Here is a 21,341-nt window from a genome sequence, read left to right as displayed (position 1 = left end):
GAAACATCTTTCAACTACATATGCCAGCTATTTTAGTATATTTTTATTAAAAAGTAATGCTATGATTACTTTCCTTAGTAACTAATTGCATTTATTAAAGAGTCATTATGTTACTAATTCATTTACTTGTGTGGCAAAGTAACAAGTAACTTTAAAAAGTAATGTTCCAAACACTGCTCTTGAGTCTCACCGGTTGGTAAGAGAAAATACATTTATCATCGTCTGTTAGCTGCTGTCACAGAACTTATTTGTGTGTACATAACATATTTGATACATAGTCATGTTATGTGTGTTCCCCAACCTTGTACAGAATATGGTATCGCTTGTGATTTGAAAAAATATTAATGTTTTTTAAATGATAAGGTATGTGACTTGTTATATGGCTCGTGATGTTTAAATATGTTGCAATGCAAAAAGCTGTGGTTTTTGGACGTTTGAAGGTCAGTTTTAATGCTAAGACAGAAATATGGTTGACTAATTAAGTGCCTCACTGCCTGTTTTTTTTATTTGTATTTTTTAATAATCATTTTTGTTTTATTGTAGTGGTTGTATAAATGGGGCGGCACGGTGGTACAGGGGTTAGTGCATGTAACTCACAATGCGAAGGTCCTGAGTAGTCCTGTGTTCAATCCCGGGCTGGGGATCTTTCTGTGTGGAGTTTGCATGTTCTCCCCGTGACTGCCTGGGTTCCATCCGAGTACTCCGGCTTGCTCCCACCTCCAAAAGCATGCAACATGGGATAGGTTGATTGGCAACACTAAATTGGCCCTAGTGTGTGAATGTGAGTGTGAATGTTGTCTGTCTATCTGTGTTGGCCCTGTGATGAGGTGGTGACTTGTCTAGGGTGAACCCCACCTTCCGCCCGAATGCAGCTGAGATAGGCTCCAACACCCCCCCGCAACCCCAAAAGGGATAAGCGGTAGAAAATGGCTGGATGGATGGGTTGTATACATTGCTCTACTCCACCCAGAAGTTCAGAATCTGACCACGCAAATGCAGGTTTGCAAGAAGAGCTCTTGGAGACAAGTGAGGGAATGTCCAAATTGACTGTGCTCGGAGGGTTTGGTGCCTTACTCAAGGAAACCTCTGTAATCTCAGAAATACTTAAACAAGAAGCCAAAGTTTTTACAGACTGAGCTATTGCAACACTTGGCACCAACAAACAGCTCAATAATTACACAAATGTCAATGCAACACAGTAATGTATTGAGATCTAAATCAATGCATAGGGGCACTGGTGTGAATTTGTCTTAAAAATATTAGGGATTTAAAACACTGCTCTGTAATTGCTCAATATTTGGTGCCTTTTAATTTCTGTGATTCACAGTTTGTGTATGTTTCTTTTGTTAAGACGTTGTCTTTGGATTACGTTCAACATGTCTTTCGTTATCGTCTTCATATGATTAAATTTTCACGTTGACTTGTATGAAGTTCACCATCAATGTGTTTTTATCAGATCCAGACTGACATTAACATTACTTATGCAGTTTGAATTATAAATGTGTCTTTCTTTTAGGTGAAAATCAAGCCAGTTGCCAAATATGAATGGGAGCACAAGTATCATTATGGCAGACTTATTGCTGTGTCAAATTCCTTCATGGCGTATGCAATTAGAGGTAAGCAATTAGAGGTAAGAGATTTACTCGGACTGTTTTAGTACGCTTCTAAACAAAATCTTTACATCAAGGAAAATGGAAAAACAATGTGAAAATTAAATTTTTAACAGTGACGTGCAATAAGGTTTATACCCAGAGAGGCATTGACATTTTTTTGAAACTTTACGGTTATGTTCTCACGGAAACCTTGTCTTAGCTTTCTACCCTGTAGTTTGCCCAAGTGCACTCAGGGCTCGGCGCAGTGTACAAACATGAGTTTTCTTGCGCACTGAATAATAGAGGAACGATTTATGGTAGTGTCATATCACTTTTCTGACCTGCATTTAATCAGGAAATATGCAATTTCATTGATTTTCACTTAAAGGCCTACTGAAACCCACTACTACCCACCACGCAGTCTGATAGTTTATATATCAATGATGAAATATCAACATTGCAACACATGCAAATACGGCCTTTTTAGTTTACTAAATTGCAATTTAAAATTTTCCTGGAGTTTCATCCTGGAAACGTCGTGTAATGATGACGTGTACGCAAGACGTCACGCGTTTTTAGGAAGTATGAGTGCTACGCACACACACAGCTAAATGTCGTCTGCTTAAACGGCATAATTATACAGTATTTTGGAGATCTGTGTTGCTGAATCTTTTGCAATTTGTTCAATTAATATTGGAGAAGTCACCGTAGAAAGATGGAGTTGGGAAGCTTTAGCCTTTAGCCACACAAAACACACAGTGATTCCTTGTTTAAAATTCCTGGAGGTGAAAAATTACTATGGATCAGAGCACGGTTAAGCCAACATGAATCAAAACGGAATGTCAACCAGCGGGTTTCGGTGAGAAAATTGTGGTTAAAAAGTCGCTTCTTACCGGAGAAAAGCTGAGCTTGTGTCGTCCATGCAGCTGCCGTCGACTCCCCTGAGACACTGCACGTCAACACACCCGTGGACACACCCTTCCGACTATCAGGTACTATTTAACTCACTTAAACACTAGCAACACAATAAGCAGATAAGGGATTTCCCAGAATTATCCTATTAAATGTGTCTAAAAACATCCGTCCCAATCGCGTTTTTTTTTTTTAACTTTTTTTTTGTTTTTCTAGTCCGTCGCTATTAACATCCTCAAACACGAATCTTTCATCCTCGCTCAAATTAATGGGGGAATTGTCGTTTTCTCGGTCCGAATAGCACTTTTTGTTGGAGGCTCCCATTATAAACAATGTGAATATGTGAGGAGCCCCCACACTTGCGACGTCATCGTCTGCGACTTCCGGTAGAGGCAGGGCTTTTGTCTTAGCACCGAAAGTTGTGAACTTTATCGTGGATGTTCTCTACTAAATCCTTTCAGCAAAAATATGGCAATATCGCGAAATGATCAAGTATGACACATAGAATAGACCTACTATCCCCGTTTAAATAAGAAAATCTCATTTCAGTAGGCCTTTAAGAAAATGTTAAACGATTGTAATCGTTCAGAATGAATTTTTTTGATACAGTTCAATGAACAGCTTATTTTATCTTATCATTATTGTTTTTCAAGCCTCACCCGCCTCCTGGCCACACGTTCCTGATTTACAAGTATTTAAATGATGCGCTGGAGGATAGTAAGTAGAGCATCTAACCGCAAAAACAGGAGAAAGAGACAAAACAATAATCTGCAATTGATTAAAAACTGCATTTAAATTCAAACCGGCTGTTCATCAGCAGATCAAAAGTAAAAAGTCCAAATCTGTGCTAAAAGAGTTTCTTCTAATTTTCTGAGAACTCTACACTTTCATAGCCTTTTGCAAAAGGTGAGCGGGCTCTCAGAATGTTTTGAGGAAGAATAAGATCACTGTTTTAATGAGACCAGAAGCCTTGCTTGAGCAGATTGACAATCTTTCCATATACACATACGGAAAGTCTCTATGCCTTTGCTATCAGCAGCTTATGACTGCGAGTAACAGAAAATCAGAAGTCAAATTTTAGCGCATATCTTGACTGTTTAGTGGCATAGTCATAAACTGATCTGTTATTTAACACCCTGTTTGTGTTTAAAGTTTTTAATACATTGAGGCCTCTATTTATTGTCTTTTGCTCCAATTTCTTCTTTTTGCATTTTGAAGTTGTATGTGCAGTCCGGTTACTGTCCACCAGTGCTAAATGCAAATACTCAAACTTTTTTTGCCGACCTTGAGATGTTTTTATGGGGTGTGTACATGATCGATGCAATTTTTAAACATATTACACAGTGCTGAACAATATTATTGTATAGTTTATTTTCTACTAATATACTGAATAAAATTAATTACATTGTCACCCGCAGGAGCCAACAACCAGGCCATGATACGTGTATTGAGTGTGGGCACTGCAGAGCGTTCCCTACTGAAAGGCTTCACTGGTGCTGTCACAGATCTGGCTTTCGCCCACCTGGACTGCTCTCTGTTGGGTTGTGTAGATGAAGCTGGCAACTTGATGGTTTGGCAGCTCACATGTACCGGAAATACAATACTGTATCCTGACAAGAAGTTACACTACATTTTTTTCTGCTGGTTTCATAACAGCCATTTTGGCCTATTCACCTTCTAGAATACCAGCCATAACTACCAGAGATTTGTATAGCCAGCAAACCTTTTGATGCCGCAGTTGCATTTTATCTTGCTTTCCTTAATCCATGTGCCTAAAAGAGATCAGATAATTATTCATATCCGAAGGCCACAGGACACTCTGCTGAACTCGCATCGCCGTCTCATTTGGTGCCCTTTCATCCCAGAGGACAATGAGGTCAACAACCAGGATGACACAAACCAGACCTTGGCTCTTCTACATGAAGACAGGGTACATATTTAATAAAGAAATGTATCTTTTTTTGACTATATATTGACTATATATTTGACTATATTGACTAAATTCTGCTTGTAGTCATTTAAAAGCAGCTGTAAGTCGTTGGCTGACACTGCTTGCACATTGATATTTTATCCCCTATTTCTGAATACCAGTTTGACTGAACTTTGCATGGATGGGTTTGTGTGTGTGACATAATATGAATATCAATAAAGGGGAGAGACCATTACAGTTCACGTGTACTAATTATGTCAGTATAATTGCAACCAGACCTTTATTCTCCTGTAACTCATTTTGCCCGTAACTGCGCACAATGATGGAGGAGTCTTCATCAAATGTGTTGGTGTGACACGTGGTTGAAGGTGGGGTTTCTTTCAAAGTAAGACATCCGAGAGACATAAAATAAAAATGGATGTACCTTTGAGTAGATTTAGATTTCAGTAACCATACAAGTTTTAATTGTTAAAATGTTTAGGTTTTAAAGTATATAAAGTGTTTTATAAGCATAAGAAATGTTATAAGTGTGTGTGACATCTGTGTGAAGGACTTAACACGTCTAATGTATATAATATCAATAAAAATCATATACTAGCGTACCTATACCACAGGGTTAGAGGGACTTGGAGCGTAGCCCCCCAAACAATCGAGAGCACACTGTAATTTTCAAATGTATTTGCAATGGGGGTTGGTGACCACTGGCTTTGTCACCCCACTATCTTTTCCAAGCGACCAATGATTTTACAACTATTATAAATCTTTTTCAGATCATATACTCCACATGCCTGTGTCTCAGCTTTTAAAGTTACCACAAATGCTGAAAAAAGTGATGTTTCAGTTGTGGCAGCCTTGACAAGATCCCCACGCAATAGTTTTGTGCCTAATCAATCAATGTATTTTTTTTTGGAAACAAGTTTGCTATTGGCTGATCACCAACAGTCTTACAATGTGTTTCAGGATCAGAATTGTGTGTATTTATGATCAAAATTCCTGGAATTTATGTAATTGTTTTGCTCTTTTCCAGGCAGAAGTTTGGGACCTAGAAGTCTTGAGAGCCAGCAATGTCAGTTGGCCTGTTGATGCTGCAGATTTGAAAGAAGGTCTCATCACAGTAGCTGGTTATACTCAGGTAGGGCTCAACCATTTTAATATTTTGATATAAGTGGGGACTGCTAAAATAATATAAGTTGACCCCAAAAAACACCCATAAAAGGGTTATTAAATCCTACAAAGGTCCACCTTAAATTTCAGTCTGTGTAAATAAAAGTTTGAGTCATGTTGGGCGCTTTGGCATAAAAGTCATGTTCTTTTCAAAATTTGCTCCAAATAGGCTCCTTGGCATTGGAAGCAAATTTGCATACATGCACTAAATTTTAAATAACTCACAACACATCTTTCTTTGGGATTTTACAATTACTAGTTTGCATGGTCCCATACGCTTTTAACTTCCACACCCAGCTTTTCGATGAGCATGATGACTTCGAAACTTTCGCAGAAAATTTCCTTGCAATCTGGTGTATGATTTATTCAAGGACTTGGTCTCCACGCAAAATGTTTTTTCCTGGGTTGATCAACACATTTTAGGGAAGACTTTTGTTCCAATATTTCATGCATATTGTTGACTTGTATACCCTGAAAAAGAAATGAGAAACATTTTAAGTACCAATTTTTATTCAAAGATTTGTGGGTTGGTTATTCTAATCATTTGTTTTGCTGATATAACAAAAACAATTTACTTTCTTACTAGCGTGTCAGTGAAGGGGCCCTATCTCCAGATGGAACTGTGTTAGCCACTGCCAGTCATGATGGATACATTAAGTTCTGGCAGATATACATAGAAGAAGGGAAAGACAAGCCAAGGTAACCATAATCCAATTTTTTTTTTAAAGTTGATGTACAATCCAGTTTGTTTATGTTTGAGTATCTATTATTCAAATTTCTGTTTACTCTTTTTTGTTTTCCTAATTAGATGTCTTCATGAATTACGTCCTCATGGGGGACGCCCCCTTTCCTGCCTTCTTTTCTGTGACAACCACAAAACGCAGGACCCTGAGTGAGTGGACTGCTGTCTACTGATAACGGATATGAGGATGTTACCGTTAGGCTTCATTTACACTTTTACTATGTTTTATGGCTATTTCAATGTTCTTCTTTATAGGGTTCCATTCTGGCGGTTTCTGATAACTGGAGCAGATCAAAACCAAGAATTGAAGATGTGGTGCACTGTTTCTTGGACCTGTTTACAGACAATCAGGTTATTGATTACTTTTAATTATGTCTCTTTTTATGGCTATTTGTATTATAAAATGTGAGTTTCATATCATTGCTGTAGGTCTTAAGATACTTAAGTCATTAGGCCTCCTTTCAGCAACACTTTTACCCAATAAGATGCTTCCTTTCTGGAGTTTATGCACTTATTCATCAGCTACACGACTGTCCACTAAATTGAAGAAAATGATTCATAAGATAATTCTAAATGCTTTACGATGTTTTGTAGATTCTCTCCAGATCCAGTAAACTCAACGGTTCTGCCCAGTTTGAAGGCAAGTCTGGATCTTTCTGCTGAGTATCTCATCCTAACCGATGTACAAAGAAAGGTCAGTGCGATATTGTCATCTTAAGTTCATGAAATGTTGAATTCAAGAAAAAAAAATACTACAGTTGTGGTTTATTGTTGCCAGGTTCTCTATGTGATGCAGCTGAGACAAGACCTAGAAAAAGGCAAGGCGAGGTTCACCGCTGTTTCAGAGTTTCTACTGACCCATCCTGTTCTCAGTTTTGGAGTTCAAGGTGTTACCCAATGCCGTTTTCGGGACACTGAAGATCTTCCTGCAGAGGAAGAGAGTGAGAGCACTACTACAGGTGTGTGCATGATGCACTTAAAAACATGTAAAGCAAAGTGCTCTTTTTAAAAGTAATATCTGGATTGTAATTTACAGCATCATGTTTACTTAATATATTTCCAATGCATTTAATTTCTTCCAGAGGGGACTCAAGGACCCACAGAGTCAAAATCCGGCATTCAGATTAAACTCTACTGTGTTCACACCAAGTGAGTTCCTGTTCACTGTTTAAGTAAAACACAAATTCACATGAATAAGCACGAGAAAGCGCCTACACTTTTGATGGGTACTGTATTCATGTAGAACATCCATATATCAATGTTCTCATCAGCCTATCCCAGCTGGCTTTGGCCAAGACGAGGTATACACTGAACTGGTCGCCACTCATAACCGTGGAAAATTAGAGTCTACAATGACCTATTCTCCAATTATAGTGCATTTTTTGGTGATGTAGAAGGAAGCTGGAGTATTCTGAGGCAACTTACCCAAGCATGTGTACAACATGCGAAATACACACAAAGATGTTCCAACTGACATATACATATTAATACTCCTCAACAAAATGTTAAGGACTACAAATATTCACATTTTGCACTGGTGGATTGCTTGTGATCAGATGTTGGAAAAGCATCAAAATGTAATAAAAAGAATAGGCACAACAGTATCAGCAATGGTGCATTGCAAGAGGCCTAAGGGCCTTGGTTATTCATTTCAACAACTAAACTGTGATGAGATGGCGACTTGTTCAGGGTGTACACCGCCTTCCGCCAGAATGCAGCTGAGATTGGCTCCAGCGACCCCAATTATAAAAAAAAATTAAATTAAATGATTTAAAAAAAATTTCACGGGGTACATCACTGAAAAAGGTTGAGAAACACTGCTCCACACAACCCACAGCTAAAAATGCTAACACTTGCAATTCTCCACTGGTCTTAAGGTTTTGCTGAGGGTCTATTTATTAAATCCAATAACCATACAGTATTTTTAACACAAGTAAACTGGACATTTTGTAACTAACATACACATTTTTATCTCATAACTTTCATCTATTTACACAAATGTTTGTGTGTCATATGTTTTAGGAGTCTACAGGATGTCCAAATTTGGTTCCAGCCAAATACGGGTTCCAACTCAAGTTTCCTATCCCATTCTGATGCGCCAGATGGTTTTGGTTGGTCACATAATTTTCTAAAAAGTACAACAGGGCTCACTTAAGTGGATGTTTTTTCTTTTGCGTCAAATTTTACTGTCACACTGAAAGAGTAGAATAATGTTATCCATTTCAATTTAAAAGCATTCAATAAAGTGTGTGATAATTTTATTTTAGGATTTTTATCACTCTTTTCTTGAATTTAAAAGATTAAAGTATTTTATGTATTTAGCAGGGTTTTCAGACCATCTAACAGACCAAAGTTCTGACAAGGACTCCGGGAGTGGCTCCCAGACAGACTTAAACATGCCTTCTATTCCTGGCCCTGTTGATTTCCTGTCAAATACAACCAATGGCAATGGGTCAATGCCCAAGTTGATGACTCCTGATGCCTTCATGACACCAAGCACATCGGTACAAACCCTTCAAAATCATGTTTACGTTTTCCATTCTGTGTTCATATAGTCTCTATTCTGTTACTAACTGATCTGATGTCCACATTTCTGCTCTTTTTTTGATTGAAACTTTTATTAGTAGATTGGACAGTTCAGTACATATTCCTTACAATTGACCACTAAATGGTAACACCCAAATAAGTTTTTTAACTTGTTTAAGTCTGGGTCCACGTTAATCAATTCATAATCATCCTCTTATATATAGAAACACAACACTTTTGTTATAGCCAATATTCACTAATCTTTAAATTTATGATATCTCATCTGTTACCAAAATTTAACCAACCGTATTATACCGTCTTGTAATAAGAAGAGAACAGCATCTCTGGTTTGAAACATCACATCAATAAAGACAGCTGTATTTTAATTTTGTTGTTCTTGTTGCATTTGATATATATTTATTTACTTTTAGGTGCCTGCATCTCCTGGCAGTAGTGCGAGCAGTCTGACAATTGTAACCGCAATCAGCAGCAACTCAACAGACTCAACAAATAGGTGGGTTTTTCTGTATGATTGGAATGCAATATAAACTCAAGGTCAGTAAAGCATTTACTACACTTCGTTGTGAGGTTCATTATTATTCCACTTTAACAAAACTTCTGGTAAAGTTAGTGTTTTACGTAATAATTTAGATCCCACTGTGGGAAACCTGGTTCAGTTTTCGAATATATTGTCATTTACGGGTTAATTAATCCAAATTCTCCCAATATGCTTTCTAGGCTTATTTTATGGCTATTTTAAACCGTGCTTTGACTTGAGAGATTGACCTGTTATAGAGAGAAGGATATTATTTTGTTGAACTGGAACAACTCTAACTGAACAACATATAGTGTTACAAGATATGTATTTTTTGCTTGAATATAATGACATTTAAAATATTATCCTCTTTAATGTGGCATTTGATTTTGGCCACAGAATATGAATATTATACAAGAGATAAATATTTTACTTGTAAATACTTGTTTAGTACATCAAGATCTGATACAAATAATGCTAACTTCTAAATTGTGTAACAGCACACTAAATTTATAGGCTAGAAGAAGTAGTGGAACAGATAGACTTATGGTCAATATGAGTGTGAATGTTGTCTGTCTGTCTGTGTTGGCCCTGCGAGGAGATGGCGACTTGTCCAGAGTGTATGCCGCCTACCGCCCGAATGCAGCTGAAATAGGCTCCAGCGACCCCAAAAGGGACAAGCGGTAGAAAATGCAGCTGAAATAGGCTCCAGCGACCCCAAAAGGGACAAGCGGTAGAAAATGGATAAGATTTACAATTTAACGGATCTTTGTAAAATCTTTCTTTGCCATAACTGCAGCATTCCTGTGACCAATTGACATCACCAAACTTTAGAATTCTTTTTTGATGCTTACAACCATAGCTTTTCTCACTTGTTCTTTTTAGGGAGTTAAACCCTTCAGTATCCTCTTGGGCAGGTTATCTACAAGCTCCAGATGCTTTTACATATGAAAATAGATTTCACCAGTCTAAAATAAAACTTTTTTCCAGATGTAGATATGAATTTCTTAAAATGTAAATTTCTGGTCTAATATATACCTTTTATTGTCAAAATTAACATACCTGCTGTGAATATAATATTATTTAGGTATAAAGTTGTGGCGGGTTAGTGTATATAAGCAGATTGTACACAGAATCCTTAACAGTTGAAGGGTGCGTTTTGTTTTTTTTCCATGCTATAACCATTTGAATCAGCCACACAGATACATTTTTTGAAATGTAAGTGGAGAAAGCATCACATTGTAAACTTTTGTCCTCCTCTGTATTCAAAAAGATCTTTGCTCAATGCATCCATACCTTTTTATGAATTATTCCAATGTGCATACAGTTGCACTCTAAATCATTCAACCCCCATTGTAAATATTTAGTTGTAAAATGTATAATCAATTTGTGACCGTGTGCAATGTTATTATGAGGTATTTAAATTTTTTTTGTTTTGCTCGCTGATTGCAATCCACTGCAATTTACAAACTTCACAGATTTACGATGAGGGTTGAATCATTTTGAATGAGGAAAACCTAATCTTAATGTTTTCCCCACAGACCTTCAGATGACATTAGTCAGAGCCCAAACAGGGCAGATCATAGTAATAATTTGGCACTCCCTACTTCCAGTAGCAGTCCAAGACCTGCTTCTTCTCTCTTGCCTGGATTGGAGAACATCCAAGTAAGACTTAAAACACTTTCTACTATCTATTTTTGTCACTCTTCTGGCTTGTTGTAATTCTGCCTGGCTATTCCTTTTCTGCAGGCATTTGCATCCACTAGCGCTCCAATCGGGATTGACAGCCCTCTGGTTCTAGATTCTCCACTCTTCCCACCACTTGCCTCCCCGACGAGGGCCCGTTCACCTGATGTTATCTCCTCGGCATCCACTGTCATGTCTCAGGACATGCCAGAGATTGCGTCACAGACCTTACAGCTTCAGCATGGTCTTGTGTCCACTTTGGACTCTTTACCTATGTCTGCTCTTCAGACTGACAGCATGGCCTCTGCTGCCTCTGCTCTACATTTGCTCACATCGCCACGGTCAGCCAACAGCAACAGGTACATTGAACTAATAAGTACAATGCAGGATATTTCAGTAGGTGATAAAAGAAATGTAGGAACTGCAATGCATTTGACATTTTATTTATTTGGAAAAGATCCACTGATTGACAATGGTATATACAGTGCATTCGGAAAGTATTTACAGCTCTCAAGTTTTTCCAGATTTTGTTTTGTTACAGCCTTATTCCAAGACATTCATTTTTGTCCCAACAATTCTCCACACAATATACCCCATAATGTCAATGTGAAAACATTTTTTTTAGATATTTTTGAAAATGTATTAATAATCCATCCATCCATTCATCCATCTTCTTCCGCTTATCCGAGGTCAGGTCGCGGTGGCAGCAGCCTAAGCAGGGAAGCCCAGACTTCCCTCTCCCCAGCCACTTTGCCTATCTCTTCCCGGGGGATCCCAAGGCGTTCCTAGGCCAGCCGGGAGACATAGTCTTCCCAACGTGTCCTGGGTCTTCCCCGTGGCCTCCTACCGGTTGGACGTGCCCTAAACACCTCCTTAGGGAGGCGTTCGGGTGGCATTCTGACCAGATGCCCGAGCCACCTCACCTGGCTCCTCTCGATGTGGAGGAGCAGCGACTTTACTTTGAGCTCCTCCCGAATTGCAGAGCTTCTCATCCTATCTCTAAGGGAGAGCCCCGCCACACGGCGGAGGAAACTCATTTCGGCCGCTTGTACCCGTGATCTTATCCTTTCGGTCATGACCCAAAGCTCATGACCATAGGTGAGGATGGGAACGTAGATCGACCGGTAAATTGAGAGCTTTGCCTTCCGGCTCAGCTCCTTCTTCACCACAACGGATCGATACATCGTCCGCATTACTGAAGACACCGCACCGATCCGCCTGTCGATCTCACGATCCACTCTTCCCCCACTCGGTTTAGCTCGGGGCGGTTTAGCTCGGTTGGTAGAGCGGCCGTGCCAGCAACATGAGGGTTGCAGGTTCGATTCCCGCTTCTGCCATCCTAGTCCCTGCCGTTGTGTCCTTGGGCAAGACATTTTACCCACCTGCTCCCAGTGCCACCCACACTGGTTTAAATGTAACTTAGATATTGGGTTTCACTATGTAAAGCGCTTTGAGTCACTTAAGAAAAAAAGCGCTATATAAATATAATTCACTTCACTTCACTCTTGAACATGACTCCTAGGTACTTGAACTCCTCCACTTGGGGCAGGGTCTCCTCCCCAACCCGGAGATGGCACTCCACCCTTTTCCGGGCGAGAACCATGGACTCGGACTTGGAGTGCTGATTCCCATTCGGGTCGCTTCACACTCGGCTGGCCGGGATCTTCAGTGAGAGCTGAAGATCCCGGCCAGATGAAGCCATCAGGACCACATCATCTACAAAAAGCAGAAACCTAATGCCGCGGCCACCAAACCGGAACCCCTCAACGCCTTGACTGCGCCTAGAAATTCTGTTCATAAAATTTATGAACAGAATCGGTGACAAAGGACAGCCTTGTCGGAGTCCAACCCTCACTGGAAATGTGTCCGACTTACTGCCTGCAATGCGGACCAAGCTCTGACACTGATCGTACAGGGAGCGGACCGCCACAATAAGACAGTCCGATACCCCATACTCTCTGAGCACTTCCCGAGGGACACGGTCGAATGCCTTCTCCAAGTCCACAAAGCACATGTAGACTGGTTGGGCAAACTCCCATGCACCCTCATAAACCCTGCCGAGAGTATAAAGCTGGTCTACAGTTCCACGACCAGGACGAAAACCACACTGTTCCTCCTGAATCCGAGGTTCGACAATCTGGCGTAGCCTCCTCTCCAGTACACCCTTACCGGAAGGGCACCCTATGGTCCCCCTTCTTAAAGAGAGGGACCACCACCCCGGTCTGCCAATCCAGAGGTACAGCCCCCGATGTTAAAGTACCAATGATTGTCACACACACACACAAGGTGTGGCGAAATTATTCTCTGCATTTGACCCTTGATCGCCCCCTGGGAAGGGAGGGGAGCAGTGGGCAGCAGCGGTGCCGCGCCCGGGAATCTTTTATGGTGATTTAACCCCCAATTCCAACCCTTAATGCTGAGTGCCAAGCAGGGAGGTAATGGGTCCCATTTTTTATAGTCTTTGGTATGACTCAGCCGGTATTTGAACTCACGACCTACCGATCTCAGGGCGGACACTCTACCCACTAGGCCACTGATGTCCACGCTATGCTGCATAGTCTTGTCCGCCAAGATAGCCCCACAGCATCCAGAGCCTTAAGGAACTCCGGGCAGATCTCATCCACCCCTGGGGCCTTGCCACCGAGGAGCTTTTTAACTACCTCGGCAACCTCAGCCCCAGAAATAGGAGAGCCCACCACAGATTCCCCAGGCACTGCTTCCTCGTAGGAAGACGTCTTGGTGGGATTGAGGTGGATAGGTGGAAGTATTCCTTCCACCTATCCACAACATCCGCAGTTGAGGTCAGCAGAACACCATCCGCACCATACACAGTGTTGACAGTGCACTGCTTCCCCTTCCTGAGGCGGCGGATGGTGGTCCAGAATCGCTTCGAAGCTGTCCAGAAGTCGTTTTCCATGTCTTCTTCGAACTCCTCACATGTCCGAGTTTTTGCCTCCGCGACAGCTAAAGCTGCACACCACTTGGCCTGTCGGTACCTGTCCACTGCCTCCGGAGTCCTATGAGCCAAAAGAACCCGATAGGACTCCTTCTTCAGCTTGACGGCATCCTTCACCGCTGGTGTCCACCAAGGGGTTTTACGATTTCCGCCTCGACAGGCACCAACTACCTTGCGGCCACAGCTCCAATCAGCTGCCTCGACAATAGAGGTGCGGAACATGGTCCACTCTGACTCAATGTCCAGCACCTAGCTCGTGACATGTTCAATGTTCTTCCGGGGGTGGGAATTGAAACTTTCTCTGACAGGAGACTCTGCCAGACATTCCCAGCAAACCCTCACAGTGCGTTTGGGCCTGCCAGTTCTGTCCGGCATCCTCCCCCACCATCGCAGCCAACCCACCACCAGGTGGTGATTGGTTGAAAGCTCCGCCCCTCTCTTCACCCGAGTGTCCAAAACATGAGGCCGCAAATTCGATGACACAACTACAAAGTCGATCATGGAACTGTGGCCAAGGGTGTCCTGGTGCCAAGTGCACATATGGACACCTTTATGTTTGAACATGGTGTTTGTTATGGAAAAACTGTGACGAGCACAAAAGTCCAATAACAAAACACCACTCGGGTTTAGATCCGGGCGGCCATTCTTCCCAATCACGCCTCTCCAGTTTTCACTGTCGTTGCCAACATGAGCGTTGAAGTCCCCCAGCAGAACAAGGGAATCACCCGAGGGAGCACTCTCCAGTATTCCCTCGAGTGTACCCAAAAAGGGTGGGTATTTTGAACTGTTGTTTGGTGCGTAAGCACAAACAACAGTCAAGACCCGTCCCCCCACCCGAAGGCGGAAGGAGGCTACCCTGTCGTCCACTGGTTTGAACTCCCAACGTGCAGGCTTTGAGCCGGGGGGAAACGAGAATTTCCACCCCAGCCCGTCGTCTCTCACTGACGTCAACGCCAGAGTGGAAGAGGGTCCAGCCCCTCTCGAGAGAAGTGGTTCCAGAGCCCTTGCTGTGCATCAAAGTGAGTCCGACTACATCTAGCCGGAATTTCTCTACTTTGCGCACTAGGTCAGGCTTCTTTCCCCCCCAGTGAGGTGACGTTCCACGTCCCAAGAGCTAGCTTATCTAGCCGAGGATCGGACCGCCAAGTGCCCTGCCTTCGGCTACCGCTCAGCTCAAATCGCACCCTATCTCTATGGCCCCTGCTATGGGTGGTGAGCCCATTGGAGGGGGGACCCACGTTGCCTCTTCGGGCTGTGCCAGGCCGGGCCACCAGGCGCTTGCCATCGTGCCCCACCTCCGGGCCTGGCTCCAGGGGGGGCCCCGGTGACCCGCGTCCGGGCGAGGGAAATCTGGATCTTCTATTTCTTCTTCATAAAAGGTCTTCGAGCTGCTCTTTGTCTGATCTCTCACCTAGGACCTGTTTGCCTTGGGAGACCCTACCAGGGCCCCGGACAACATAGCTCCTAGGATCATTGGGACACGCAAAATCCTCTACCATACTTCTTTGGTCTATCCTCTCATGGGCAATTGTTCACTTCAGCATGTTGTAGAAAAAAAAAAAAAAAAGTATTCACAGGCTTTTGCCATGAAGCTCAAAAGTGAGCTAAGGAGCATCGTGTTTCAACTGATCATCTTTAAGATGTTCCAACAGCTTGATTGGAGTCCACCTCGGGTAAATTCAGTTGGTTGGACATGTTTTGGAAAGGCACACACCTGACTATATATAAAGTTCCACACTTAACAATGCACAGCACAAACCGCAAATTGTTTGCAGGCTTCTCAGACAGGATTGTCCTGAGGCACAAATATTGGGAAGGGTGCAAAAAATATCTGCTGTCTTGAAGGCCCCAATGAGCACGGTGGCCTCCATCAATCGTAAATGGAAAAAAGTTTGGTAACACCAGGACCTTTCGTAGATCTAGCCAGCCGTCTAAACTGAGCGAAGGAGAAGTGCCTTAGTCAGGGAGGTGACCAAGAACCCGATGTTCACTCTGTCAGAGCTACTGCATTCCATCCACTGTGGAGAGAGGAGAACATTTCAGAAGGACAACCATCTCTGCAGCGATTCACCTATATGGCAAGTATGGTAGAGTGGCCAAACGGAAGCCATTCTTTTGTAAAAGTTTGCTAAAATGCAACTGAAAGACTCTCAAACCATGAGAAACAATGTTGTGTGCTGATGAGACAAAGATTGAGCTTTTTGGCATGAATGGCAGGCGTCATATTTGGAAGAAACCAGGCACCGCTCATCAACAAGCAAATACCATCCCGACAGTGAAGAATGGTGGTGGCAGCATCATGCTCTGGGGATGTTTTTCAATGGTAGAAACTGGGAGACTGGTCAGGATAGAGGGAAAGGAAATATGAATGCAGCAATGTACAGAGACATCCTGGATGAAATAAAACCTGCTCTATTACGCTATTGAATTTAGACTTGGGGAGAGGTTTCAGCAGAACAACCACCCTAAGCACACAGCCAAGATATCAAAGGAATAGCTTCAGGACAACACTGTAAATGTACTCAAGTAGCGCAACCAGAGCCCAAACTTTAATCTGATTAAAAATCTCTGAAGAGATCTGTAAATGGTAAATAGGTTGTGCTTGTATAACGCTTGTCTACCCCTTTTTAAGGAGCCCAAAGCGCTTTGACAGTATTTTCACATCCGCCCATTTACACACACATTCACACACTGACTGCTGCTCACCGACAATTCTTATATAACCTGATAGAGCTTGAAAGTTGCTGCATAGAGGAATGGGAAATGTAAGTACGGCAAGAACCTCAAAGTTGTTCACCACTTCCATGAACTCAAGCTCAGTGGTCCTTGCACATAGTATTCAAAAAGACTTGAGGCTTTAATTGCTGCCAAAGATGCATCAAAGTATTTAGCCCAGGCTGGGAATACATGTGTACATCTGATTTTAGTTTTTTATTTGTAATAGATTTGCAAAATTTCTAAAAATAAATTAAGGAATGTTGTGTGTTAAATTTTGAGGACAAAAAAATATTTCATTTTGGAATGACGCTGTAACATAACAAAATGTAGACAAAGTGAAGCGCTGTGAATACTTTCCGAATGCTCTTAAGTCCTCACTGTAGCTTTTGACTGTAAGATCAATAAGTTTTCTTTCCTTTTGACTGTATTTCTGTTGTTTATTATTACAGCCTGTTGCCTCCTGAGCTCGGATGTGTGGATGGGGCTGTTGGAGCGTCTCTGGAGTCGGAGCACAGACTGAGCCAAACTCCATCTTTACTGGAGACTGTCTTATCACAGGAAAACCCCGGGCTCGGAGGAGTGTCCACAGAAAGCAGCATGAGCCACACTTCTTGGCCAGCTGCTCCTGACATCACCAGGGAAACCAGGAATAGGGACAATAGTCTTGGAGACTGGTAAGAGCATATTTTGTTTGTGCCCACTTCATTGAATATTATTGAAATAGTTTTGCACTTCACCCTTATGCACTAATTCGAAAACATTATACTGTTTTTCACACAAGGAGAATTAAGTGGAGCGAGGTTTGGCTCATTGCAGTCAAAACTTTGGTATCATTAGCATCTAAAAAGCAGCCTGAGATGAGATGACAATGCATTACAACATGACCAGTGTTGCTGTTACTAATTTGTGTGTGTCCATATGTGTAATTATTGCTTACATGTCACATGTATTGTCACAGCTCTAGAGATGAACCAAAAGACAGACTGCTGAGTTCACCATACACATGCCGGTCCTATCACCACACACAGAATGAAAGTCAAGATACTGGTGCTGAACAAAGGTAACACATAGCCATACTGTATGCTTTTGTTAATGCCAATGCACAATACATTTCATTCATACGTAAATACGAAATGTTCTTCTTTTTTTCCTAAAAACATACAACTCAGTGCTGAATTCAGTGATCCTGATGACGATGTGACTGCCTCACCATCTTCTTCAGCTAATTGTGGCCCTCACTCCTCTCATAGACTACTAGTTAAAGACTGGAAGACTTCACCAAGAGGATCACCAAAGCTCAAGAGGAAGATCAAAAAAGTTGACAGGTTTGTAAATGGTCTATCTGTCATGAAATTTAAGAATAAAAATTTGAAGTGGTGATCAAATAAGCAAACGTCCTTCAAATTCTTAAAATTATTACAATTCACACATCTTGAACATGACTATACCCAATTGAGTCAATGTTACTTTTAACAGTTGAACAAATGTTTACATTTACTAAGGATAGCAGATTTGTTTCTTCTTTTTTAATTTGTTTATTATTATTTTTTTTTTACACATGGCCCATTTCCGACCCATATTCGATATTGGTATACAATAATTACATTTATTGAATGGCTGAAACAGCATGCATATGCTCATGCTTCAAGTGCATTTAAGCAACCTGACATTGATAGAGAGTTTTATGTCAGTGGCTGATGTGAGTGGCTAAGTGTTCATACTAAGCATATTTTTTGTGTTTTTGATCTCTCTTATCTCAAAAGTGAATCACCCCAGTCAAGACCATTGGACTCTGGTCAGGTAAAGTACTTACAATAAGTGTTCATTACATATCATCAAAGAATTTTTGTTTTTCTCTTATGACAAACTTGTTATTGTTTAATAGTCTGCCGAGTTTGTGGGTTTAACCATAGCAGGTGAATAGTAATAATAGGACTTTAATCACAATATCCATAACAATTTAGATTTTTGTTTTTGAGTAGAACTAGCAACCCTGCCTCTCCCATCCCATCTAATCATTCATTTTGTTGATGCTCTCCACAGATGAACGCAGATGTGCAACACGAGTTGTTAATGTTTCTTAGAGGCCAACAGAGGGAGTTAAATGAACTACGTGGACAAATAGAGACCATGCAGAGCTCCATAATGGCTCATGTAGAGCATGCTTTGACCAACCATCAAGAACAAGAAAGTATCCTTCAACTCATGACATCCAGCCTTCATTTCATCCATCCAATATTCCTTTTTGAAGCTTACCACTTCAAGGGGCTGTTTGCAACATTTACACGGCGGTCTTGAGGATGCTAACTTTCCAAAGTATTGCAACCATAAGAAGCATTACATCCCTCCCTCTTTCGGCTTTGAGCCTGTAAAGTTTGCCCCATGTAACACACATGCATTAACTTGTTTTTTTTGTTAGCTAATGGTAACGATTTGGCGAAAGGTTAGAGATCATTAAATATATATTTTATCGTAACATGACGGAAAATGGTTACTTACTTATCTGGGACTGCATTTTATGTACTCTCTGTACATGCGCTTCTGTGTGAACAAAACAGTGGAGGACATTAGTGAGGGACATCCTGAATGCCAGACTTTTTCCTCAGGCTGAGGAGCAATTTGTATTTAATATAATTAATAATTGTGAAAAATATAGACATTTAAAATATGTATGTTATGTTAAACCACTATTGGTAAAAAACGGTAGCCAGTGGTATTTTAATGTATTTTAGTTTGAAACATTTTCAGAAAGTTGCAAACAGCCTCTTCACTGAGACTCCTAAAAGTTGCTGATAATTATTGCTACGAGTAGAGCCAGTAGAAAAGGTTGAAATGCTATTTTTTATTTTATCAGAAGCAGTATGGGACAAAAGTGTCACTTATTGTGTGAAAAAAGTATGCAAAAAGTTTTCAACTTAATTACATGTTGATAACAAGTTACACAGAGATTAGGCGGGAAAATGCAGTTTTTTTCTTCACGGTTGTGTAAAAGGTTGTGTTGACAAATTGTCATTCTCGTGTGTACCCCACTATTCGTCCCCTGATCAGACAGTCAATAGAAAAACATTTTAACACTCCACCTATAGGCAATTTGGTGTTTTCAGCTAACATACATGTTATGCACAATTGTTGGAATACTGAGGAACAAACCACACCAACACAGGGGGGAAATTATTTACACCCAGAAACTGTAGTGCAAACCACTTATCCAGGTTTTAAATATTTCTTCAACCCCTCCAGATTTTTTAAAAGTTACCATTCAGCAATAGTTCCATTAGTTTATTATTGGTTACAGCTGTAATGCCCTACTTAAAAAAATAAATAAAAAAATAGCAAAAACATAAACTTAGTCAAGCTTGAATTTAATGGCGTCCACCAAGCTGGCAGGAGTACACTGTGGTATATTAGTACATGATGTATTTGGAAATGATATCAATGATGACATCTATAATACAATCTTCTTATGAACTTTAACTTTCGATGATCACAGAGTGCAGACTAGAACGTGTTCTATCAGAGATGCGGACTCAGCAGCAGCATCAAGAACAACTCAGCCAACAGCTGAGCCAGAACATCTGCTCTTCAATAACAAACAGGGTGGACAAAGTGCTTCGAGAGGAGATGAAGAAAACTGTTCCACCAAGTAAGGGGAAATCAAAACAATTGATAAACTCACAAGTCCAGAAAATCTGCTGTTGTAAAACAAGTAACAGTTGCTGGGATGTAATCATTTTTAGCTGGCACTAGGATTAGATTTCATGTCATTAATTTGTTTTATCAATTTTACCTTGAGTATTTTCTGCTGCCACGTACAATTATAAATTTGCACATGACTATTATGTCAAGTCCAAAAGGTAAAAAAATATGGCCTTTTTAGTTTGAATGGGCACAAGCCTGTTCTCACTGTACATTATCCTTTTTGGCTATTTTTTCAGGCCTGATGTTATATTTTTATGAGTAGGTTAGTAAACGTACATTCTTTAGTAGCATCTGTCGGATAAGATAAATCATTGCCAACTTCTTATTTGTGATTTTTTGCGATAGATCAGTACTGTATTGCCTAGTTTATAAATGCATTGTTGCCTGTTGTCTTTCTTTTTAATCCTGAACTCGATGCAAAAAAATGTTTTTTATTGCGCTTAAGAAAACTTAAAATATAAGATTTGCCTTTAGTTCCTTTTAGTTTATTAAATATAACTGTATATCATTTAAACTTGTATGTCTTGTTATAGTCTTATTTTACTGTTGGATTTTTATTCCCATTGTTGCTTTTTATTTTTTTTATTCTTATTGTAATATTTCTCTATTTTGTTTCCATTTAAACCCCCATTATTTACTTTTTTTTTTAATTGATCTCAACTCTGTACACTTCTGCTGGAATTTTAATTTTCCTGAAGGAATCAATAAAGTACTATCTATCTATCTATCTATCAATCTATCTATCTATCTATCTATCTATCTATCTTGTACAGTGAATATTTGAGAGGAACCTAGTAGAGATACCTTGGTGACAAATAATCTTTTAGCTTTGATGACCTTCATGATTGTGTGATTTTTGGTAATGAAGGCTAATGTTTCCT

General features: G+C 40.6%; 1 protein-coding gene across 11 annotated transcripts in view; it reads left to right on the top strand.

Moving 5' to 3' along the window:
* The window catches only part of edc4 (enhancer of mRNA decapping 4), a 41,496-nt gene that overhangs the window by 7,999 nt on the left and 12,156 nt on the right, over positions 1–21,341 (top strand). The window contains exons 4-25 of one of the 11 annotated variants that reach the window (XM_061917454.1): positions 1,517–1,616; positions 2,519–2,584; positions 3,923–4,109; positions 4,284–4,434; positions 5,462–5,566; positions 6,185–6,297; positions 6,407–6,490; positions 6,596–6,691; positions 6,935–7,034; positions 7,119–7,299; positions 7,423–7,489; positions 8,363–8,451; positions 8,666–8,844; positions 9,298–9,380; positions 10,943–11,066; positions 11,151–11,446; positions 17,211–17,435; positions 17,720–17,821; positions 17,931–18,086; positions 18,525–18,561; positions 18,805–18,952; positions 20,252–20,404. In XM_061917454.1, coding sequence (XP_061773438.1) covers positions 1,517–1,616; positions 2,519–2,584; positions 3,923–4,109; positions 4,284–4,434; positions 5,462–5,566; positions 6,185–6,297; positions 6,407–6,490; positions 6,596–6,691; positions 6,935–7,034; positions 7,119–7,299; positions 7,423–7,489; positions 8,363–8,451; positions 8,666–8,844; positions 9,298–9,380; positions 10,943–11,066; positions 11,151–11,446; positions 17,211–17,435; positions 17,720–17,821; positions 17,931–18,086; positions 18,525–18,561; positions 18,805–18,952; positions 20,252–20,404 — 2,842 coding nt within the window. Of the gene's footprint in view, positions 1–1,516; positions 1,631–2,518; positions 2,585–3,922; positions 4,110–4,283; positions 4,435–5,461; positions 5,567–6,184; positions 6,298–6,406; positions 6,491–6,595; positions 6,692–6,934; positions 7,035–7,118; positions 7,300–7,422; positions 7,490–8,362; positions 8,452–8,662; positions 8,845–9,297; positions 9,381–10,942; positions 11,067–11,150; positions 11,447–17,210; positions 17,436–17,719; positions 17,822–17,930; positions 18,087–18,524; positions 18,562–18,804; positions 18,953–20,251; positions 20,405–21,341 lie in introns of those variants that run through there. The other 10 variants (XM_061917459.1, XM_061917458.1, XM_061917461.1 and 7 more) reach the window with 10 other exon arrangements.

Source organism: Nerophis ophidion, linkage group LG12, assembly GCF_033978795.1.
Source record: "Nerophis ophidion isolate RoL-2023_Sa linkage group LG12, RoL_Noph_v1.0, whole genome shotgun sequence".
Taxonomy (NCBI): domain Eukaryota; kingdom Metazoa; phylum Chordata; class Actinopteri; order Syngnathiformes; family Syngnathidae; genus Nerophis; species Nerophis ophidion.
Note: the sequence above shows the minus strand (reverse complement) of the source record. Positions and strands in the feature narration are given on the sequence as shown.